The 22,099-nt window shown below is 50.3% G+C and overlaps 1 protein-coding gene and 1 long non-coding RNA gene across 2 annotated transcripts in view; one reads left to right on the forward strand and one right to left on the reverse strand.

The window, feature by feature from the left end:
• SLC35F3 (solute carrier family 35 member F3) overlaps positions 1–19,892 on the forward strand; it is a 113,397-nt gene extending 93,505 nt beyond the window's left edge. The window contains exons 3-7 of the mRNA XM_013048580.2: positions 6,174–6,393; positions 12,789–12,914; positions 14,916–15,108; positions 15,872–15,961; positions 19,439–19,892. Coding sequence (XP_012904034.1) covers positions 6,174–6,393; positions 12,789–12,914; positions 14,916–15,108; positions 15,872–15,961; positions 19,439–19,674 — 865 coding nt within the window. The 3' untranslated portion in view covers positions 19,675–19,892. The remainder of the gene's footprint in view (positions 1–6,173; positions 6,394–12,788; positions 12,915–14,915; positions 15,109–15,871; positions 15,962–19,438) is intronic.
• Positions 10,303–12,855, reverse strand: LOC123393916. The gene is made up of 2 exons (XR_006608749.1): positions 12,765–12,855; positions 10,303–12,634 (listed from the first exon to the last, which is right to left on the reverse strand). It is a non-coding gene; the product is annotated as an uncharacterized LOC123393916 (long non-coding RNA).
• Positions 19,893–22,099: the final 2,207 nt, after the last annotated feature.

The following is a 22,099-nucleotide window of genomic DNA, read 5'->3' on the forward strand; positions in this document are numbered from 1 at the left end:
ACCATTCTCCACAGAATTCTAGGCCCCTTACTAGACAGTTTGATCAAGTATATCTAGGGCTGAATCCAAGCAATTCTTATTTTTAAAAGCTCCCTGGAATGTCTAAGACTAATGGTCTATGCATTGTTGTTTAAAAACTACCAGTCCTCCATAAAAGAATAAGCACATTCATTTGGTGTAAAAAGGGGGAAAAAAGGGTTATTGACATATATTGTGTCTTAGGCTATGAGGTTATAAGATGAAGCAAAAATGTCATGACCATATGGAGCTTAAGCTTCAGTGAAGACGTCAGAGGAAGCAGATACAGTGAAGTGTAGTTATAATAGTCATTACTGTATGTATAATAAGGAGTTTGGTCACATGGGGAGCACATATCAGGGGCACTTCACTGAAGGGGGCATATGAACTGGTTCCCAATGGATGGAAAGAAACCAGCCAACCAAAAAGGGAAAAAGTGAGAGTGTTTCCAGAAAAAGAAATAGAGAATCTGTTGGGACCTAGAGCAGAGTTGAAGAAAGAGCACTGAACTCACAGAACTAAAATGAGTTCAAGATGAGGGAAATTCAGAGTAAGGATGGAGAAGTGGTGATGCATAAAGCCAAGGATAAGGCCAGGTCAGGAAGGACCTGGCAAGCCTGGTGGGGAGCTTGGCCATTCTCTTAAGGGAAAGTGAGTGGAGAGGAAGATCTCCCCAGTGGTAGCATGGAGAATGTGATGGGCTGGGTTGGAGAAGAGACAACAGTGGAGGGAAAACCTCAATTGGGTTTTAGCAGCAGGGGTCCAAATGAGAGAGGAAGAGGCATGGGCTGGGGTAATGGCCACAGGAATGAGATATTTAGGAGACATAATCTATAGACCTTGGTGATGAATTAGATGTGAAAAGGGAAAAGAAGTTAAGAATGATTCCCAAATATATAGCCTGGGTAGAAATACGAGTCATGGTACCATGCTGTGATTGAGGGTTGAGGGGGAAGATATCACATCTAGTTGGGAAGGCTGAATTTGGGATGTCCAGGATGCAGGATGGTATTGAGTGGAAGGTGGTGTCTTAACTAGAAATTCATCAGTTGATCTTTGAAAGCAGAACAGTGACTGTCTGCAGGATAAAGAGAGGAAGAAGTAGAAGAGAAATCTAGTAAATACCAGAGAAGTCATTCGAAGAAGACTTGGTAGTGTGTGGAGAAGTTGGAGGATACCAAGAAGGGTGTACTGAATGGGAAGCCCCGAAGACTATTTCAAGGAGGAACAGTCAACATTATGAGAGGCTTCCAAGAGAAAGATGAACCCCAGCAGGTGCCTATTGGATTTAGCAGTACAGAGCTCATTAGTAATCAGCCCAAAGATGTGGGTGAGTGATGGGAGCTGACACTGGGTTAGCAAGCTGAAGAGTGAGAGAGGCCGTCATGGCGGGCGTGAGTGCTAACCACCATTCTGAAAAACCTTGTCTCTGAGAGAGGTTGAGGGCGGACAGGGGGCTGACCAGATGCTTGCTTTCGCTTTGGGGGTGTAATTTAATGTTGGTGAGGCTTAGACCTATCTAAATCGTGATAGAAAGGATCCAAAAGAGAGGAGGGATTAAAAAAGAGAGAGAGAGAGAGAGAGAGAGAGAAAGAAAGAAAAGGAAGAAAAGACGGGGGATCATTGAGTGCTCAGTGGGGAGTGAGCACAGGCTGTAGATCTGGCTCCAGCACTTTCTGGCCTTGAGGGCATTGTTTGATCTGTCTGGGCTCTGGCATCTTTACCTGTAACTTCTGGGGTTGCTCTTTGTCTGTGGTTTCCAAACGGCAGTCCTCAGAACTATCTCAGAGCACTCATGTTTCAGCTTTTGCCAGAACGACTTGACCTCTCTCTTACGTGTTTTTAAATAATTTTTTATTTCTAGCAATTTAATTCATGTACATACTTTGGACAAGCAAAATATCAGTCAAAGAATCCTAAAAAACAGCAACCCCTGTCCATTCCTGCTCACTCTCAGCCACGTCCAGTTCTTGTAGTATTTATGCCAATTTATGTAAATTAAAGTCTTACCTCCATATGTCTTAAGTGTAGACATCTACTGATGTCTGTCCCATCGTATGCCCACTTGCCCTGATTCTGATCCTTCCAACACAATGCCATCCCAGCGTTTGGTTAACCGTGTTCTCATTATTATAAGCATGGAAATATTGCTCACCAACTCTTGTTTCCTTTTGTGAACAACCTGTCATTTCCCCTGCCAGTAATATTTGCCTCTTTTGTCTCATTTACCCTGATTTCCATTAATGGTTGCTATTTTTTCCCTAAATGTTCTGCCTTCTCAAAAACCTATCAGTACACTCCCTGTGCTGGTGTGATCACAAGACTTTCCGGGAGACTCCACTCCCGGAGACCTATGTGGTCCGCCACGGAGCCTCCTCTTGGCACTGGCTTTGACTCTTGGCCCTGTCAGAGCCACATGTTCTGCTGCCATACCTTCCTCTTCCCTGTTTTACACCCTTGTGTTGGTGCGGCATGGGAGTCGATGTTTTCAAGTCCTGCAGAGCTGAAAATATCGTATTCTACCATCCCATTTGATTGAGGGTTGGCTGGTTATAGAATTCTGGCTTGCAAAAACACTTTCCCTTGAAAAATGTCAAGACCATTGTTGTTTTGCTTCCATTTTGGTTGTTGAGATGTCAGAAGCCATCGCAGTTTCCTACCCCCCGGACCTATTGGATTTCATTTCTCTTGGGAGAGTTTTATTTTTATTTTTATCCCCTCATGTCCCAAGTATGTGCCTTGTTTTGGTACTTTCTTCATTCATTTTTCCTGGTACCTGGTAGGCCCTTTTGTTATGAAGATTCATACCCCACATTTCTAAGGAATTTTCTCGATTTCTCTCTTTTATAATTCCCTCCACTATATTTTTCCCATTCTCTCTTTCTGGAGTTTCTTTTAGTTTAAAATTGGACCTTCTGGCTTGATCTTCTAATTTTCTCTTTCTCTCTCTCTCTCACTCTCAGGAGATTATCTTCACTTTATATCCCAACTCTTCTACCTAATTTCTTTAACTTATCTTTTATTTGATTTCCAGGATTATTTCCTTTTTTATTTCCATTCACTCTTGTTTTGTTGGTACAATTTCTTCTCTTCTCTCTCCAAGGATATTCTCTCTCCCCCAGCCCTACTAAAATCCTGCCTATCCTTGAAGGTTTGACTCAAAATCCATATCTTGTATGAGGCCTTCTCTAATCAGTTCAAATCTCTCCACTAAACATGAATTCTATAGCATTATTATATTCCATACCATCTAATATGTAATTATATTTAAACTTGCATTGTTTTCTGTTGAGGAAATCCGTGTATCTCCCCAATTACACTATAATCTTCTCAAGAGCAGGGACTGTTTGCTTGTTCTCTATCAGCCAGAGTGCCTTATCTAGAACTGTGAATATAACAAGTTATGAACAAGTGCTTACTGATTTGAAAAAAAAAAAAAAATGATTGGCCATCTTAATTCCACTAAACCAGGCTATCCTAGTCAGGGTTCTTTAAGGAGTATCAAGAGCATAGATATTTCCCAAATAATAGAGAAGTGTAGTACTTACAGATGTTTACAGTTCTTCCTGTCTTACACAGTGTTTCATTCATACCTAATTCAAGAGCAATATTTTAGTGACTTGTTTTATTGACTCTTTCCTGAAATGCTCAACTTAGATTTCATAGGAAAAACACTTTCTTTTCTCACTCACATTTCACTGGGTTAGGAAATATTTAATAAATTATGCAGTCGAAATAACCAAGAACAATTAGCTCAAGCAGGATTGGAAACAAACAACATCTAAATCTTGGCCAACACATGACTCAGTTGGTAGGAACCAAAGGGCTTGGGCATGCTGGAGTGTAATCTACCGGCCTTGGGCACTTAGCCTGCCAAGGAAAGAAGGACATTCAGCTGTCATGTCATTTGCAGAAACCAGTCAAGATCTACTATACTCTAGTCTTTGTATACCAAGAAGAGGTATCTGGGAAGAAATTAATTTGTGCCCATATCCCTCTTGGGTCTTCTTGCAATCAAGGGTACATGTGGCCAACCCAGCTGACATTGATTAGTGACAGCCTTTGGTCTGAAAACAGCACGAGACTCATTGGCTCAGGGGCCAGTCATCTTTGTCTGCTTAGAACCAAGATCTCCCCACCTGAGCTGTACTTCCCTGCCACGAGTCTACGAAGGGCCAGCAGAGATCTACTGGACCCAGAAATCTTGCCTTTTCCGTCTCCAGGACGGAAAAGGATCCCTCTTCCCCACACTTCTACATTCATCACACTTTGGAAGAATCACACATAGCTTCTCAGAGAGGACATGGGTTATCCAATGGGCTTTGGATGACCCCTGCCACAATATGAATCATTTTTTATAATAGTCCAGGGAACTTGGAAATCCTACTTACATTGTGGTCCCTTAAGAAGGTTAACCTCTAAATAGAGTTAAAATAGGTTGACATTAGGGGCATCTGGGCTAGGCATCCAACTCTTGATCTCAGCTTAGGTCTCCATCCCAGGGCCGTGAGTTCAAGCCCCGCATTGGACTCTATGCTGGGTGTAGAGCCTATTTAAAAAAAAAAAAAAAAATGTAAAATAGGTTGACATTAATGTCAGGAAAGAAGATTTGTATTTCCTGTTGATCATGCTAGAAGGACTGGCACCACTTTATAGCTACTGAAAATCCCAAACGTGAAGGAAGTGTCACCCCTGGTCATTGTCCCCAAGAGAGAGAAGACTGTTCTCTGAACAGGGGCTTGAGAAAACCCCATAGAAAACGGAAAATACTGTATGAAAATCAGGCAGCAACAGAAATATCGGTCTGTCAGATGAGAGTTTTGTCTCTATAAAGCCAAACTGGAACCAATTCAGTTGAATTGGTTTCGGGGTAAATTTAGTCATGCAAACATTTTCCCCAGTGCCGGTTTAGAAGCCACATAGGACTGAGTTCAGTGAAAGTTAATGAGTTTCCTTTTCCTTCTGTGGCTGTCCTACAGTTGAGTAATGAACAAAGGCGGATTTCATTTTGGATTGGTGATAAGAACAAATTGAATTATATTAAAAATCACACCAAATCCCCTTTGACTCTTGCTTTTAATTTTCCTCTTTTCCGGCTGCATTTAAGTCTTAAGTGGCAGAGGCCACAGCTGTTCTCCCATGCTGGGGTATTTGGCTTATTCTAGTTTTATCTTTCCTGTGCTGGGCCCTGCCTATGAGCCTGGGTGTCTACGGCCATAAGAGGCACGCACCTCACTCATCTGGCTTGTCTGGCTCTCAGGGCAGTAGAGCAATGACCTTGGCTCCCCAGCAGTCCAGGTCCCAGACCAAGCCCTTCTCAGGGCTCTCTCCACTCTGTTTGCCAGCCGGCTTCCTCTGCTGCCTTCTTCCATGTGTGGAAGGGTGGCTTTGTTTTTTGGAAGTGGGTTTTCATACATTGATGATCCTTTCCCCTGGAATGGAGAATGACATTGAAAACCTTCCTTCTACAGCTGTTTCTTCATCTCATGCTCTGTTCAGAGGCTGAACTCTTCTTGGACCTGTGCTAGTTTCTCAGGGGGCGTGGACAAATAGACATCCACGCAGTGGAGTAACGGATTCTAAAAACGGCCTCACGGAGAAAATGCACAGATCGTTAGCACTAGTGGTATGACAGCCAAAATGTATTAGATGCTCCCAAGGATGGACGGCCCCTGCCTGGCCACAAAGACAATTCCAACCAGAGGCAAATTTTTAAACAACATATGTTTCAGGGAGTTCTCGTCAAGTATCCTTCCCCCACAATAGAGGTCTAGTGACTTCCTTCTCTTACCAAGAAAGTGACAGAATTCTTCAGTGAGTCGCCATGAAACTGGGCCCTCTTCCTATCAGATGATCCCAACGCTCCACTGCCTTCTGTCTAGAACCGTTGGTTCCAAACATAGCGTGAGCAGAAGGAATAAAAATCTATGATGTTAGATCATCATGGGACATTTTCTTCAATGGACTAAAGCAAAAGGTCGAAGAGCTACTTAATAGACGTTCATAAAAAAGAATACATACAGAACTTAAAAAATCAGAATAAACGTCTCCCACCCTCCCCCTTCCTCATTTGCTTTAAAAATGGGTATAGGGGGATAAAATGGTCTGTCTCAACCCAAGAATATAATAACACTGCCTCTCTTTCCTTGTTTTAGGGAATGCTGTCGATTTTTTGGAGACAATGGCTTGACTTTGAAGGTGTTTTTTACCAAGGCAGCACCCTTTGGTGTTCTTTGGACACTCACAAACTACTTGTACTTACATGCAATAAAGAAAGTAAACACTACGGATGTCTCCGTGTTGTTCTGCTGCAACAAAGCTTTTGTGTTCTTGCTCTCATGGATCGTTCTCAGGGACAGGTTCATGGGAGTGAGGGTAAGTCCCTTATTATCTGTCTTCCTCCCTCACTCGGTCGTGTCAACCAAAACCTGCCCATTGGCTTGCTTAGCTCCATGTGCTGCATCCTGAGCATACACTGCTGACCACTGTCCTGCCGATTTGCGGCAGAAAAGGAGCCTGGGGTCTCAGTGTGCCTTGCCAACTTTCTCGCTTGCAAACCATACTCGACAAGCATTCATTAAAGCACCTTTCATTTCAAGCATTTCAACAAGCATTCCCTAAAGTGTGTGCCCGTCGGGGACCCCACCTGGGGATGGCGATGTTCTCCCCTCTCTGCGTGCTCTCCCCCTCTCTCCCGAGGGCAGCCACACCCTGCCGCCGGGAGCTCTCTGCTAACCCTGTCCCTCTTTGCTTAGGATGCATCTGAAAGCCGGGGGATCCCTCCGCATCCACATGGACGGGCGGTCTCGGTGGGTTCACTGTCTGGACCGTGTGTACAGAGCTGAAGTGGGCCAGAGACGCTTTTGCTAAGTCCAGATGGTGGACGGACAGTTTCCTTCCCTTCATACCCTAGGCGAAGGGAGACTGAAATTCTTGTGTCCTCAAAGTACCTCTTGTTGTCAGAACCGAGACTTGGCAAGTCCCATTAAAATCCAGTCAAACAGCTAGCCAGATGTCTGACAGTGGTGTGAAATATGATTGTGTGACCTATACAGGGACTCACCCCAGTAAAAGGAGCAAGGGGACTGTTCTTATTGACGGAATCCTGGTGGCTTCTGCTTGTCTCCCTCTGGTGGCCAAGGGCTGCTACTGCCCCACCACCACCTTTGCCGGGACACAAGGACAAAGGATTTGGATTTGGCCTTGAAGCTAGATCTCTTGGTTGGGGGGCGGAGCGGGGGAGGGGCATGGATCATTAACTCCTTCCTGCACTGGCAGGCCATGTTTCAGGCCCGGTGGGCCGGCCAGGCACCTGAGAGCCCTTTCAATGGGCAGTCCCCATTCCCTTGAACCGTGCTGGCACCTGTCAGGGGGCAGATTCCTGGCCCTCTGTTACTTGTGTCCTTTGCTCATTGTCCTGGGAACAATGACATCACCCTGGTGGAGGATTCACACCCACCTAGTTACTCAAACAGCAGTGGGGACATGAGTCAACGGCTGAGGAGTATTTTTAGCTTGCAGTAGGGGGAAAATTTGTTTTGAGACTTAGTGTTAATTCTGGAATAAAAACTCACTCCCTGTGCTAACCACCCAGAAAAGCTTTTAGCAAATAAATGATCTAATGCACCTCCCCAAGAAATGCGGGCACTTCCAGCAGTAGTCTGTCCGTCCGCCCGCCTGGCTGGACTCTGAAGACTCAGAGGTCCCAGGGCCCTTCATGACTTTATTTGGATGCAGCATCCCAGGGGAATTTATAAAACTTTTTGGCAAGATTCTGATGTCCAAAGCAAATTCCAAACGGGATCCTGTTCATTGGGAAGAGAAACTTCAAGGTGAATTCTGTCTCTAAGCAGGACGGTTTTTTTTTTTTTTTTTTTTTTTTTTTGAGGTTAAGAGAAGGAGTTGGAAAACACTTGAAACCCTCCTAGACTCAGAGAGACCAGCATGGCACACCCAGATCTTTTCTTTGTCGCTGCTCATGGATGAGAGGGTTGTCTCCCCAATAGTGATCCAGTCCAGCCATCCTGGGCACTTGGCCAGTTGGTCTGAGCTGACCGCTATGTACGGAACAAAATCCTGCACTGAAGCCATCACTAGGCTGGTCCTGACATGAAGGTCTAAGAGGCTGGTGTTGGCAATGGGATTGTGTGTGGTTGTGGGTCTCTAACGATCATCACTCCTCTGAGAAGCGTGCGACCTGCCCTCTGAGGGTTTCCCGCTCCACGTCACGGCAGATTCCCCTCTTCTCCTCTTTAAGAGTTCAGAGAGCTAGAAAAGTCTGGAAGACCCCCTCAGTGGCAGGTAGGATGGGAAATTTCCCCTTGAGAACAGATGGGAACTCAGATCCCAGATAGTATCCAACTGGTACGAGGGTTCTCTTAAGGTTTCTCTCAGACTGTTGGGGTAGCTGGCACAGAATTTCCAAAGATTGAAGGGAACTGACCCTTTCCCCTTCCCGGAGGTCCAAGCATATGAGCCTGAGAGACAAAAAGCAGCTGAAGGAGGCTCAGCATTATGCTGGTGGGAACAGCTGTTCTGGTGGGAACCGACTGCACGGCCCACCTGTGTTTATTAAGATGATGACTCACACCACAAGGGCTGTGGTTCCTGCAAAACATCCAACTGGTCCAGGCCCATGGACTGACCAAGCAGCAGCAAACATCTCACGCCCGAGAGATCCATATCCCTCCCGGCCACTTAGGGCATCAGAGGTGACCGTGGAAAGGAGCCCACTGTGTCACCCTTCGACTCTGTGCTTTCTGTGTGTTCCCTGGCTCTCCAGACTCAGACTTTCTGACCCCGCAGGGAGGTGCTCTCGTCTAGAGTCAGGAGACCAGGGTTTGGATCTTGGTTCCACTCTTATAAGCTGTTGGGCCTTGAGCAAGTCACTGAACGTCTCTGAGCCTCTTACTTCATTTTAAGATAGACAAGCGCTCGTTTCAGAGAACCGCAGTGAGAATCAAATCAGATGGTGTATGCCCGACGTAAAATCCGGTAACGGTTCTCTTCCTCGGTGTTATTTCTGTCGTTCTTTCTCAGTTGGAGGCTTTGTTGGATTAGCCCAGTGTTGTGGGTGACCGCGTCAGAACAGATGAACGTCGAAGGAGGCAGTTTTATGTAGAAAAAGCAGCAATAGAATGAGAGCAAGTAGAACTCGGGGTGCATGAAGCCGAAGCCCACCCAGCTGTGGTCAGCAGCTGGAGAGAGAGAGGGCATTTGGGGTGAGACCTTCCCACCCCCCACACCCAGCTCAGGGGACACGGGAGATGGGATTCTCTGTGGGCCGAGGAGCTAGTGGCGACCACCCACCATAGTCAGGGCCCTCCAACCAGGAGGGACTGGCACGGGAGCGAGAGAGATCTGAGAGATCATTCTGGTGGGCCTTCAAACCCCCGTAGCCCATTCCTGGGGGTCCTGTGCCTTTTCCAAGACCAGTTCCCATATCGGGTTCTAGGTGATGTTTTTGGTAATGACAAGCGCCCTCAGCATCTCATGAGGGTCTGTCCCTGAAAGGTAGCTCTTGTGTCTGATCCCAACTGCCTTGCATCTGGGAGGCTGTCCCTTGCCACCTGGGGGGTACCCAGAGCACCCACAGAGCCTGGGGGAGCCCTGGAGGGCTCACCACTGGCCGCTTCCCATGCCCTGAAATCAGAAGGGTCCACTCGACGATCCCCACTGAAATTTAATAGTCTGAGTGGGTAAGAGCAGCCAGGAGCTGGGAGGGGGCGTATATTTCCAATTTGTCCTTTCTGTGGCTCAGAATTGCCCCAGGATGTACACATCCACAGCACAGGACACAGGGCTCGGTGTGGCAGAGGATGCACAGCCCATCCCAGTCTGAGCAGAGCGGAGAGCTTGTCTGAGAGGTGGTCAGATTCTGTGCTGCTCCCACCTCATTCCTCCTTGATGCTCAAGGAGTTTGCCTCCTGCCCCTCAGCCTGACATTGGAGAGGGAGCAAGGGACCATGGGGGAGGCAGGGAAGAGCCCCGGGGGCCTGGCAGGCTGCCTTGGGGTCACCAGGGAAAGTGAGGCTATACCAGCAAGAGGGGGATGGGCAGCACGCTGACCTCGGTGTCTCCTGTGCCTACGTTTCCTCCCCCTCCAGCTCCCTCCCCCACCACCCCCGGCCCCCTCAGCCGAAGTAGAGATGGTGGTGCTCACCCTTTCCAGGGCTAGGGCCACTGTTTCCCGTGAGTCTGAAGCCCCGAGTCCCTGTTTTCGGACAGGTGCGCGGGATATGTGGAGGGCGGTAGAAGGTGGGGAAAAAGAGAGGCGGGGACAAGTTCAGTTGTCTACTTTGCTTTATTTTCTCCTCCGACTCAACATTCTCCCCCGGGGACACCCTGATCTAGAAGATGGGGGGCATGTGAGACCACAGGACAGCCCCCCTGGCCTTCCTGGAAAGTACATCATAGTGCAGCAAGTAGGCAGTCAGCATTCCCGAGTGCAAACCAAGAAGCCTGGATATGTTATGGTATAAATGTAAAGTGTACATTTAAGTCGTTTCTAAGGACAGAACTGGGATCTTGAAGGGAATGTCATGCTTGAAGAACGTCTATCTAGGCTCTGCCCCCCCAAACCCATAGGGTGTTTCGGATCTGCTCTGCTGTCTGGGGCATGAAGAGTGAGCTTGGCTCCAGCACATTGGGTGGGCCCCAGGCTCAGGGCCGGGGGCGTCCCAGCATGGCTACTGGCTCCAGGAGACAGGGTGGCCCACAATATAGAGCAGGCCGGTCCTGTGACCCGGGACAGGGACTTCTAAGAGAGCTAGAGGTGGGAGCTGGGGGACCACCGTCCCCTGATGCCACCTGTCACAATGACCTCTGGGGGCCTGGACTCCTCAAGTATGGCCTGGAGGGCTCTACCTGTCCCCCGCCAGCCCCTATGCTCAGCTCTGAGGCACAGCACAGCCCTGTGTAGGGGCTGGGGGAGGAGGGGGCTCGCAGCCCTTTATTACTGAATCAGTAGAGATGACAAAGGAAGAGGCTGGAGTCAGCCTTGTAAGTCCTCAGGAGAAAATCAACCCCTGGGTTCCTTCACATCCTTGAAACTAAAGCCCCAAGTTTGGAAAAACTCAGGCACCTCTGGAAATGCACCAAATCATCTGAAATTCAGCTCTCTTCTTCCCTTCCTCTTTTTTCTAGTTATTTCTCTCCCTGTGGACCTTAGGTGCCTAGCGAGGTCAACCTGTTCCAAGCAGCATCTTTGCATTATCTGTGTCTCCTGGGCCAGAAGCCTACCTCTTTCCCCACCTGCCTTGTCATGTGCCCCTTTCTTCTCCCAGAGGGAGGGAAAAGTCGCTTGTCTTCCTGATCTCTGTTTCCTTCTCTGGGTGAGCGGTTGTACTCAGTGCGGGTAGCATTTGCATAAGAAACAGAGTCAGCGTGTGATGCAGAATGAGGGCTGACAGTGAGCTACGAATCAAGGACACGTAGGCAGTCAGTTCCCTGGCAGCCTCTCCAGAGCCTCGGTGTTGCTGTTGCATGGGCAGAGTTCGCATCACTGGAAGATACTGCACAAGGAATATTCTAGAACTCACAGTGTGTGAGACTCTGCCAGGTTTCCTTTCGCTAACCTGAGAACATCACGCTGAAGCCAGAAAGGAAACCTCAGTTCAAACCTCAGAGTTGGCTGTAGCCAACTATTCTTTGAATCCTGCTTTTCCTGTTTCTGTAGGTCAACACGGATTTTGCAATCAGCCCTGAAATTTTACATCCCCGCTCAGCCACACACCAGCTCTGTGACTTCGGGCATGTTGCCGTGACCTCTCTGAGCCAAAGCTTTCATGTTTACAAAATGAAATGGATGATACGATCACATAGAAAACCTTTCTCCTGTGACCACTTCGTAAACGGGGGCTACTTGAGGTTGTTACCGGTAGCCGGGGTCAATTTTGAGTGAGCCGTTAAGAGGGATAGCGCTGCCGGTGAATCCAGTCGAGGCAACATCTCTGTTCTGCCCGCAGCACTCCCAGCCCCATTCCGCACCAGCGACGTTTACGCAGCTCCTGACCACCCCAAGTTAGAACCTGTACTTACTCTCTGTGCGGATGCATTTCTCCTTTTCAAAATTTGTCCCAAGTAGTCAGTCTCCTGTGTAATCGACAACCTCACTTTGCGCAGCAGCAGAAATGGGTACATCTCCCTGGGGCGTCCATTCAACATGGGAAGTCTGGGTGGGGACGGTCCCAGGATGGGGGGCGCTGCGGGGGGAGCGCCCCGTCGCAGCTCAGGAAAGGCCCGGCGCCCCCAGGGGTAGGACACCGTGGCCCTTTGGCACACGACACTCATTCTTTTGGAAGACCCTACCGCCGGCGTGGCGTGCTAAGTGGGCCCCACGTCCAGTCCCCTCTCTGTTAAAATACGACGTGTCTAAGAGGCAAGATGTCACGTGCTCTCAGAAGGTTCGGCAGGAACTGGGGTCATTCCCAGGGTGGTCTACCAAACTTCGTCAGGGCCAGGGCCCCTGCTGTTGGCATCATGACCGCCTTCTCTGCGGTCTCCCAGCACCACGGGGGACGGGCCACCAGGTGACCCCAGGCCACCAGGTGACCCCGGGCCACAGCAGGTCTCCTTGCCACCAGCTGTTCCAGGGGTTCCATCGCACAAAGCTTTCCTAAGCAAGAACAGAAATCCCATTTGTTTTCCAGAGAACTGGAAAGGAGACCCCACTCTCTTCCCTCGCATGAGACTCTCCTGAGCGTTTCCACCTCGGTGGCCCGTCCCACGGCCCCCCACCCTCTCACCGCTGTTTCCTCCCTTCTGTGCAGATCGTGGCCGCCATCCTCGCCATTGCTGGGATCGTGATGATGACCTACGCCGACGGCTTCCACAGCCACTCTGTCATCGGCATAGCGCTGGTGGTGGGCTCTGCGTCCATGTCTGCCCTGTACAAGGTATGCGCGGGGAGCGAGCCCTCAGAGCGGGTCTCAGCCGGCTGGCCGGGCTCACGTGGGGCATCTTGGATGGCATCTGTGCCTTAAGCCAAGCAGCTCTTCTCAGTGTGTGGACAGACTCGCAGGGATGAGACACACCCACTCTCGGCTTTGGCTCCGGCTCTCTAGACCTTTCCATCAAGGGCCATCTCTTTGCAGCACTGGGCATAAAACAGGCAGAACAGTGGACGGGCAGCGACGAATTTTCATGACTTCTTTGGTTGGCAAGGACTGGAGAAGGACCGGCGCCCCCGGGGGGCTGGCTCGGTGTTTGGAGAGATGATGCAAATAGTTTGGGCAGCCTCATCACTGAAATCTTTCATGGCACAGTTTGGGCAGCCACCGGGACTCAGCATGAATCCGCATGCCTTTTAAGCATTGCCTGTAGGCTGAATAAATAGAAACCCAACTCCTGTGATACGGGTATTATAACACATTTTTGACAAAATGTGGGGAAGCCCTAGAAAGCATGTCCCAACTGCAGGGCTGGATGAAGCCGTGTTTGACCCCCCACGCCTCCCCTCCCCCGCCACGGCTCTGGCTGCTGCTCTCTCTCCTCCCTCCTCGCTTCCTCTCTCATCCCTTCACCTCCAGAGGGAAGACTCCAGATTTTCTCGGGCCTCCAAGTTGGGACCCCGACCTGGAGGATGCAACGAGGAATGAGGTTTTAGCTTGGAGACCCACAGCCCTTCGTGGATCCAGGCCGTAAGACAGGAAAATGAAGTACGGGAGAGAGTTAGAAAAGGCACTTTGTTTTTTGCCAGGTCTGTGTGTAACACATTCTGTGGTTTGAGAATGGGAAATGACTGTACCTTCCCGTCCTCATCAGCTCCCCGCCCTCACTGCCCACAGCCAGAGGCACACACGCTGTCTACCTGCTCTGGGACCCATCTCCCAGGAAGACACAATAGCCCCACACCACTGTGAGGCTTCAAAGCCACTATTCGAATGCAGAAGATGGGACCAGGCCACACTCTGCTGGCCTCACTCAGCTGCATGCTAACGGGAAGCAGGGCACACAGAAATGCAATCTGCGATGAACACAGATAATTCTGATTTCGACTCCCCTTTCCCATCTCCCCCACGGCCTGATCTTTATCCAGAGAGGCCAGTGGGTGGAAGGCTGAAAGCAATTTATTCCTCTTTTCATGCTTCGTGCGCAAATGCCCAGAAATACCTGAAAAGATTGGTGAAGTGGCTGAAAAAGGAAGAGGCAGGCAAAGTGGGAGACACAACTGTGCAGAGACTCGAGCTGGACCCAAATCCGTTCCCTGGTGGTGGCTGGGTCCCCGGAACACGGGGGCGGCTGCCCCTGTCCTCCAAGCTTCCCGGCCACTCCAGGCACGTCTGTCCCTCTCCTGGGCCTCACACACCTGAAATACATACAGACAAGAACAGGTGCAAGAAGTCAAAGCGGGGTGCACGCTGCTAAACCCCACGCTGTTTCTGGAACGGGGCGGGGGGTGTGGAGCAGAGATGAGCTGTGAGCATTACAATCTCTCTACCTTCGATTTATAGAAAATGTCTTCACAGCCAAAGCCCTTTGCCCCGGGGGTCTGGCTGTGTCATTCAAAACCGAGGTCCCCAGAGGAATGCATCCTCGTGGCAGCTCTAAGTTCTGCTGCGTCCCCGTCTTCGGACGCCCTGAAGCTGGGACGTGCTGTCCTGACTGCAACACAAAGGGAGCCTCGTGTCAGAGCCGTGACTCCCGGAGATGCCCTCCATGAGGCCAGAGATGTGTCGCTGTCCCCCGGGGCGCTGCCGAGGTCCGGGTGCTTGTGCCGCGCACCTATCACTAACCCCACCACCCTCTCCCTGAAGGCCGAGTGAGGCCGCATTTGCCCATACCCCGGCTGCGACCCAGCACCCCCGGCCCAGCCTCCTCGGGCGCACCCCCCGCCCCAGTGGCATGATGGCGGCAGGGACGAGCCGTCACCCACCCTCCTCTGCTTTCTCCGGCAGGTTCTATTCAAGCTCCTCCTGGGCAGTGCTAAGTTCGGAGAAGCCGCCTTATTTTTGTCCATTTTGGGCGTGTTTAACATCCTCTTCATCACCTGTATCCCCGTCATCCTCTACTTCACCAAAGTGGAATACTGGAGCTCGTTCCATGACATTCCATGGGGGAACCTTTGTGGATTTTCAGTCCTCTTGTTGAGTAAGTGCTGACTGACCCCGGCCCAAGAGACACGGACTAGCGGGCCCCGGGCAGCTCCAGGGCCATCTGTAAACTGTGCCCTCATGAAGAGCAGCATTCTATCGTTAAGTCCCCAGTGCTCTTCAAGACCCTTGTGTCCACCGGGTTCTAACTCCAGAACCGCAGGCTTGGCAGCAGTAGCCAGGGGCACCGCCACTCCGGACAGTGCTGCGCGTGACCTCCCGACAGCAGAACAGTCCTTACAGGCCCGGGAGGGAGCCGGCCGGTGAAGGTCTGAGGGGAGTCAGAGCCCAGTGCCTTTTCTCAGTTATCATTACGATGAATATCGTCACCACGATTACTTGGTAGGAGGCTGGTCCTAGGCAGGAAAGTAGCCAGGGATGGGTCTCCCCCAGTCCCCATCTCAGAATGCATAACCCAAGGCACCTGGCCGTCCTCCCCCAGAGTCACCACCGGCAACGGAGAAAAGCCAAGTTAGTGGCTTGAGTCCACCATCCCACTCCTCTCTTCCAGCGCCTTTCACTGACGACCTTTTCCAAATTTCCTTGCTCTCCTTCAGAGCTCAGGAGGGGAGGAGGAACGCTGCTTCTTTGGGATATTTGTCCCTGATCCCCACCCAGGCTGCCTGAGTCACAGCAAAGGGCAGTCGTAAGTCCCTGACTCCAGCCTCACCAGAGAAGCTGGGGGCCGGGGGTGCGGACCAGGGAGGGCGGCAGTCCAGGGCCAGGCACGAATAATACCCTTCTTCTGTTCTTTATTTCAGCATTCAATATCGTATTAAATTTTGGAATCGCTGTTACGTATCCCACTCTGATGTCTGTTGGAATCGTCCTCAGTGTACCTGTGAATGCAGGTAAGCCTGTATGGCTTCCTCTCTCTGCCTGAACACACACACACACTCACACACACACTCACTCACACACTTACACACACACATACTCCCACTCCCAAACACACACACTCGCATGCAGTCTTGCTGTGCCTGTATGGAAAGCATCGCTGCCCTTCGGTGTAGAAAGAAGGCACTTGGGTAGAAGGTTGGCGTGTGTTGCATACACGCTGTCTCTCCAGACTGCCTGGGTTTTCACTCACCACCCCGACATATGACGGTCTCCAGCCATCTAGGTTCTAACTGGTGTGGGAACCAGAGATGAATCTCATTAATCTTAGTAATAAGCTTGGAAAATGGGGTAGCAGGAAAAATATTCAGTTTTGTAAGTGACTTTCTGGAGGGGAAAGGGTGCTTGGGCTGTGACAGGGATGGCGTAGTGTTTGTAAACTGAGGAAACACAAACATTGTTCGCACCTCCCAGAAGCTCGAGAGCACGCTGGCCAGTTCCTCCGGACCTTGCTGTGCTTTCTCCCTGGGGACTCACCAAAGTAATCACCTGGCAGCTCGGCTCTTCCAAAAACTTGTGGTCGACAGCCCCTCCCCACCTTCCTTTTGCTGGTTCATTCTGGTGTCTGTTTTGGATTTTCTTCCCGGAGCCCCCTCCTCACCCCTGACGGCCCCATCCGGCCTGTTCTTAGCCAGAGAAGGGTTCATAAGTCTATAAGTCCGGTCCCTCCATCACGCTCACCCCCTTGGCCCTGGCACAGGCCCCTCCCCCAAAGCCACATCCATCCCGACCCTCCTACCCACAGGCCACTAGAGGATTCACCCAGGGAATGGCACATCTTTATCCTGTCCGATGTGGCATCAGTAAGCAAAACAGCTCTCAGTTTCCTAAGCCTTTTCTTGTGATTTCTTTTCTCCTCCTGTCCCACGTGTTCTGCACATGCCTGTCCCTGGCCCCAGACTCTTTTCGGGGTACTTCAGGGCAGTGTGGGGAAGAAGGCCTGGCCGGGGCATCTGGGCACTGGTCCTGCCCACCTGGAGGATGGTGGTCCCAGCTTATCACCCCTCCGGGCCTTAGCTTGTCTCCCCTAAAAGTGAAGGCAGGACCGACCCTCACCCGACATTTCAAAATGCTGAAAGTCCCAGAGCTGCTGGAGAGATAACGCATCAGCTTATCCCCCACACCTCACTCCATCGTTGTAGTCGCAGCAGTCACACTGCCAGGAAGCATGTAAGGGCTTTTATTGAGGGACATTCATGAGCTCCTAGGTGGAGGCCCACTTGACCTGTCTCATACAGCCAGATGTCGGAGAGGTCAGTGAGAATCTCTTCTTATTACTCCCCTGCACGGTTTGATCGTGTGTCCGAGAAAGGAATCACATTCAGTTCGCAACTGGAGAAGAGAAGCAAAGGGATCCACCATGGCCCGATGTCTGAGAGCGGGGTCCGGTGGCTTTCCAACATGCTGTGATGTTTACTGCTGGAGCTGCTTGTGTGCCCTGCTCATGGATGGTCCCCGTGTGCCGAATGTACCGAACGTTCTTTCATTATTGAAAAGTCAAGTATTTCTTTTTTATTTTAAAAGATTTTATTTGTTTATTTGACAGAGATCACAAGTAGGCAGAGAGGCAGGCAGAGAGAGAGGGGGAAGCAGGCTCCCTGCTGAGCAGAGAGACCGACGCAGAACTCGATCCCAGGACCCCGAGATCACAACCTGAGCCGAAGGCAAGGCTTAATGACTGAGCCACCCAGGCGTCCCAAAAATTCAAGTATTTCTGAATTACAGTGAGATAAAAGAGGCACTTTATTATTTTTTATATCTCAAATGATGTTCTTTCTTATTTCTTTTTTTTAAATTTCATTTAAATTCAAGTTAGTTAGCATATAGTATATTACTATTTGCAGAGGTAGAATTTAGTGATTCACTAGTTGCATAGAACACCCAGGGCTTGCTCCACTGAGTGCCCTCCCTAATGCCCGCCTCCCAGCTACCCCGTCACCTCACCAGCCCACCCCTTCCCCTCCAGCAACCCTCAGTGTGTTCCCTAGAGTTGAGAGTCTCTTAAGGTTTGCCCTCCTCTCTGTTTTTATTACTTTATTTTTCCTTCCCTTCCTCTATGTTCATCTGTTTTGTTTCTTAAATTCCACATATGAGTGAAATCATATGATACTTGTGTTTCTCTGCCTGACTTATTTAAAAGAGGCACTTTAATTCCACAACCGGGCTGCAAACATTTTTCTTTTTCGCGTTTAACTTTCATCCCTTTCTCTTTCTCTGATGCCCTATAGACTAGGTGAGAGTCAGGTGGGGAGGGGGAGGGGGAAGGCAGGGGAGGCGGAGGACCCTGAAGGGGAGAAGGGGGGAGCCGGGCCACCTCCTGGGCAGCTGGAGGAGGCCCACAGGTGGCAGCGGTCGGTTTTCCAAGGCCTCCTGCTCTAACTCAGCAAACCCTCTTTCACCAAATGATAGAAAAGAAACGCAGTGGGTGCCTATTGCGCAAAGGGCAGGCCCCAAATCTGCTTTGTCGGGCTTAATTAAGAAAACAGGGAATTAAAACCAAAAAAACAAAAACAAAAACTCCAATATCCCCAATGTTTTTGACCATTTAGCTGAGGAGAGAATGATGAGGTGGATTCTTATTAAACCTGCTTCGCGTTTCATTCCCTCACCTGATGTGAGTCAGGTAGGAGCCATGGGCCTGCAGACCTTTAAGAAGCCTTAATACTTAGTGATGACCCAGGGCGCTTCAAAGCCTCTGCTAATGGTGCCCTGGGGCAGAACAATAATTTACATCTTCTAAAAAGCAGTGTGAGTCTGGTCTTCAAATTGTATATATGCATATACTGGGCACTTACGCTTTTAAATTATAAATATAATTTGAAATTATAAATGTAAAATGTCATTGCAGGAGTGTCCCCCTGGGGCGTGGGGGGGAGGCTCAATTGGTTAAGCGTCCACCGTCAGTTCAAGTCATGGTCTGAGGGTCCTGGGACGGAGCCCTATATGGTGGGCGGAGGGGCGGGGGGCGCTCCCTGCTCCGCTGGGAGTCTGCTTCTCCCTCTCCCTCTGCCCCACCCCGCTGCTGGTTCTCGCTTTCTCTCCCTCGCTCTATCTCAAATAAATAAAAACTTAAAAAAAAAAATCATTGTAGAAGACCCAAAAAGTACCAAAAATACGAAGAAAGCAGTCACGTCTTCAGCGTCCTGCCACCCAGGGGTCACTCAGTTTAACTGGCCACAGTTAAACTTGAGGTGCATATCAGTGTCTGAACTGCGGTGCCAGGTCAGTCTGGAGGAGTTTCACACCCGAGGGCTGTTAAAAAAATTATGAGGCCGCCCGCGCCCGCCTGGAGCAAAGCCACGCCGAGGAAGATTCCGCGGTCAAGCAAGACCGCAGCTCCGCGCCGGCGCACGAGGCGACCCCGGGGCCCCACCCTGCGCCTGGGCCTGGCCGGGTCTAGGAGTAACCGGGCTTCTCTCTGTCTCGCGCAGTGGTGGATCACTACACCAGTAAGATAGTCTTCAACGGGGTGCGGGTTATCGCCATCATCATCATCGGCCTGGGCTTCCTCCTCCTGCTTCTGCCCGAGGAGTGGGACGTCTGGCTCATCAAGCTTCTCACCCGCCTCAAAGTGAGGAAGAAGGAGGAGACGGCAGAGGGCGGCGCGGACCCGGGCTCGGGGCCTCAGAGCAAGAGCCGAAGGGCCCGGCCCTCCTTCGCGCGCTGACCGCGGCCCTGCAGGACTCTGCGGCGATCGCTCACGCTCGGGTTAGGGCCTCGGAGGTCTGCTCCGGACGGGGGAACCCTCGGTTGGGTAAGGTGTGTACATACCTGTACAGTTCCGGTAACCTGCGGTAAGTTATACGGTATTTATTGGCATGTCCAATTTGCTTGCACTTTTCCCACATCAGACCTTTCACCCAAGGGTACCAGTTCCAAGTGGAAGAGAAGAGACGAGCCTCCGGCCCTTTCGAAATGAATGTCAAAGTCCATGTCAGTGTTCGGGGGGACAAGAGGCAGGGCGCGTGTTTTGAATCTTAGCAACTGCAAATTACATTGCACACTGTGATTATTTTCCAGCTATGGTAGGGTCACATTTTGTTTTATACCAGAGCTGTACTCTTAATTTTAAGGGATTTCAAATGAACCAAAAGACAACTGTAAGTCACTTTGAGTGGTTGGAGGATGGATGGAGGGATGGATGCCAAGAGAGGAAGCAGAAAGGTCCAAACGGACTTCGGGACCCACCGGCGGTGGCTGAGCTGGGGGTGGCAGGTGGAGGACAGGCCCCAGCCAGGTTACAGAGAGGGAAGGAGGAGTCGGAGCCCCAGCTGGCCTGCTCTCACGTGAGTGTGTAAGATCGTGCAAGAGAAATTACAGTGCCTTCTACAGAATTTTTGTCCTTACCTACGTGAAGCGAGGTGACATTGTAAGTCACTGGCGCCGTCTTATAATTTAGATGTACAAAATCTTTAGAAACAAAACTATGTGTGTGTACATGTACAAAAACAACAGGCTGACGACCAGTGTAAGGGAACATGGCTAGCGGTGTGCATTGCACATGTCAGATGGACACGGCGAGACTGTGAACTGCTGGTTGCTTTTACTCCATGACCAAGATGGAAAAATTATCTACCGAATCTGTAAACCTTTTTATGAAACTTTTAAAGCACCAGGCTGTTTACTTACACAGTTTAGGTCTGCCAGAAAATTCTATCTGTGATAGATCTGTCAAGAGGGACGTGGGGGTTAGAGTTTACTATTTTTGAAGTTTACATTGTTACATACGAAATGGAAACCTTATTTTGAAATGTTGTCATAACCCAGTGGTGCATTCTGTGACCATGGAGTCTTTCGTTTCCTAGGGGAAAGGGGCATTCATGACCTGAACTTTGTAGCAAATTATTATTCTCAGTTTCCATTACCTGTTTGGCCAAACAGATTAATAAACTATTTAAAAAAGAAGCATTTCGCACCGCGTTGGTGGCCACTTTGTCACAGCCCCACTGTGCCCCTTCCCTCCTCGCCTTCCCCTTGGCTCCCAGCAGGTCCCGCCCTCCTGACCCATCCAGGCTCGCGAACCAGCCCAGACACCTCAGAGGAAGAAAATTCTTACTGGAACAACAGAGTTGACTGTCTCCAAAGCAAAACAAGGGCAGGAGCTCCTGAACTCACCTCCATCTCTCCTTTGTGCCCCTCTTCTTTCCCTCCAGGTGCCTGTCTGCCCCATCCCTCCCCACTCAGCCCTGGGTGTTCCTGTTCTCTCTCATTTTTTTGCATGGACTCATTCATCCCAGCAGCTCGCACCGACCCCTCCTAGCTGCCTCCAAGCGGCAGCCGCAGTCCCCATGTGGACATGGTCTTCCAGCTCCCCTCACACACCTCCCTTCTGCCTGCGCGTCCTAACCCCGTTCTAGCTCTGGAGAGTTTGTTGTACCGGCTTCGGTAGCACACACACATTTCTGTTCCAGGCAGCTCCAGCCAGGGGCTGTGAAGTTCAATGTCTCTCACTCTGCAGCTGCAAACAGAGGTGCTCTAAGGGTGGGAGGGGGGCGTGAGCAGAGAGAGCAGATGGCGAGAACACCTCATCCTTCCAGCCACACCTAGAGAGACTCCACACCATGGGGTGTTTGCTTGCTATGTGGGGTCGGAACCCGGGAGCTGAGCTGTCCAAGGCAGAGAGGTCCCTGCCTGACGTGTCCAGTATGTGCTGTGAGGAGGATCCCATACACCCCCTCAACGGAGCTGGGATGAGTCCCCTCCAGGATTCTGTCTGGGCTCCAGACCTCTCCAGTGTCCTCAGGGGGGCAAGCAAACATTTTGGAGGTAAGCCATAATGTGAAAACATTGGGAAACCCAGCCCTGGAGTAGAGTCACCTCATTCTCCTATTGGCATAAAAGGCCATGAAGACCCAAAATTATTGCAAGCAGGGGCTCGGAGGGATATTTGTACACCCTGTTCACTGCAGCCTTATTCTCAGCAGCCGAGGGTTGGAGACCACCCAAGCATCTGCCAGTGGCTGAATAGACAAACAACATGTACACAAACAGAATAGTATTTAGCCTTTAAAAAAAAAGGGGGGGGGGGGAATTCTGACCGATGTTGCCACATGGATGAATCTTGAAGACATAATGCCGAATGAAGTAAGTCA

Source organism: Mustela putorius, unplaced genomic scaffold (assembly GCF_011764305.1).
Source record: "Mustela putorius furo isolate JIRA1106 unplaced genomic scaffold, ASM1176430v1.1 tig00001075_pilon_pilon_pilon, whole genome shotgun sequence".
NCBI lineage: Eukaryota > Metazoa > Chordata > Mammalia > Carnivora > Mustelidae > Mustela > Mustela putorius.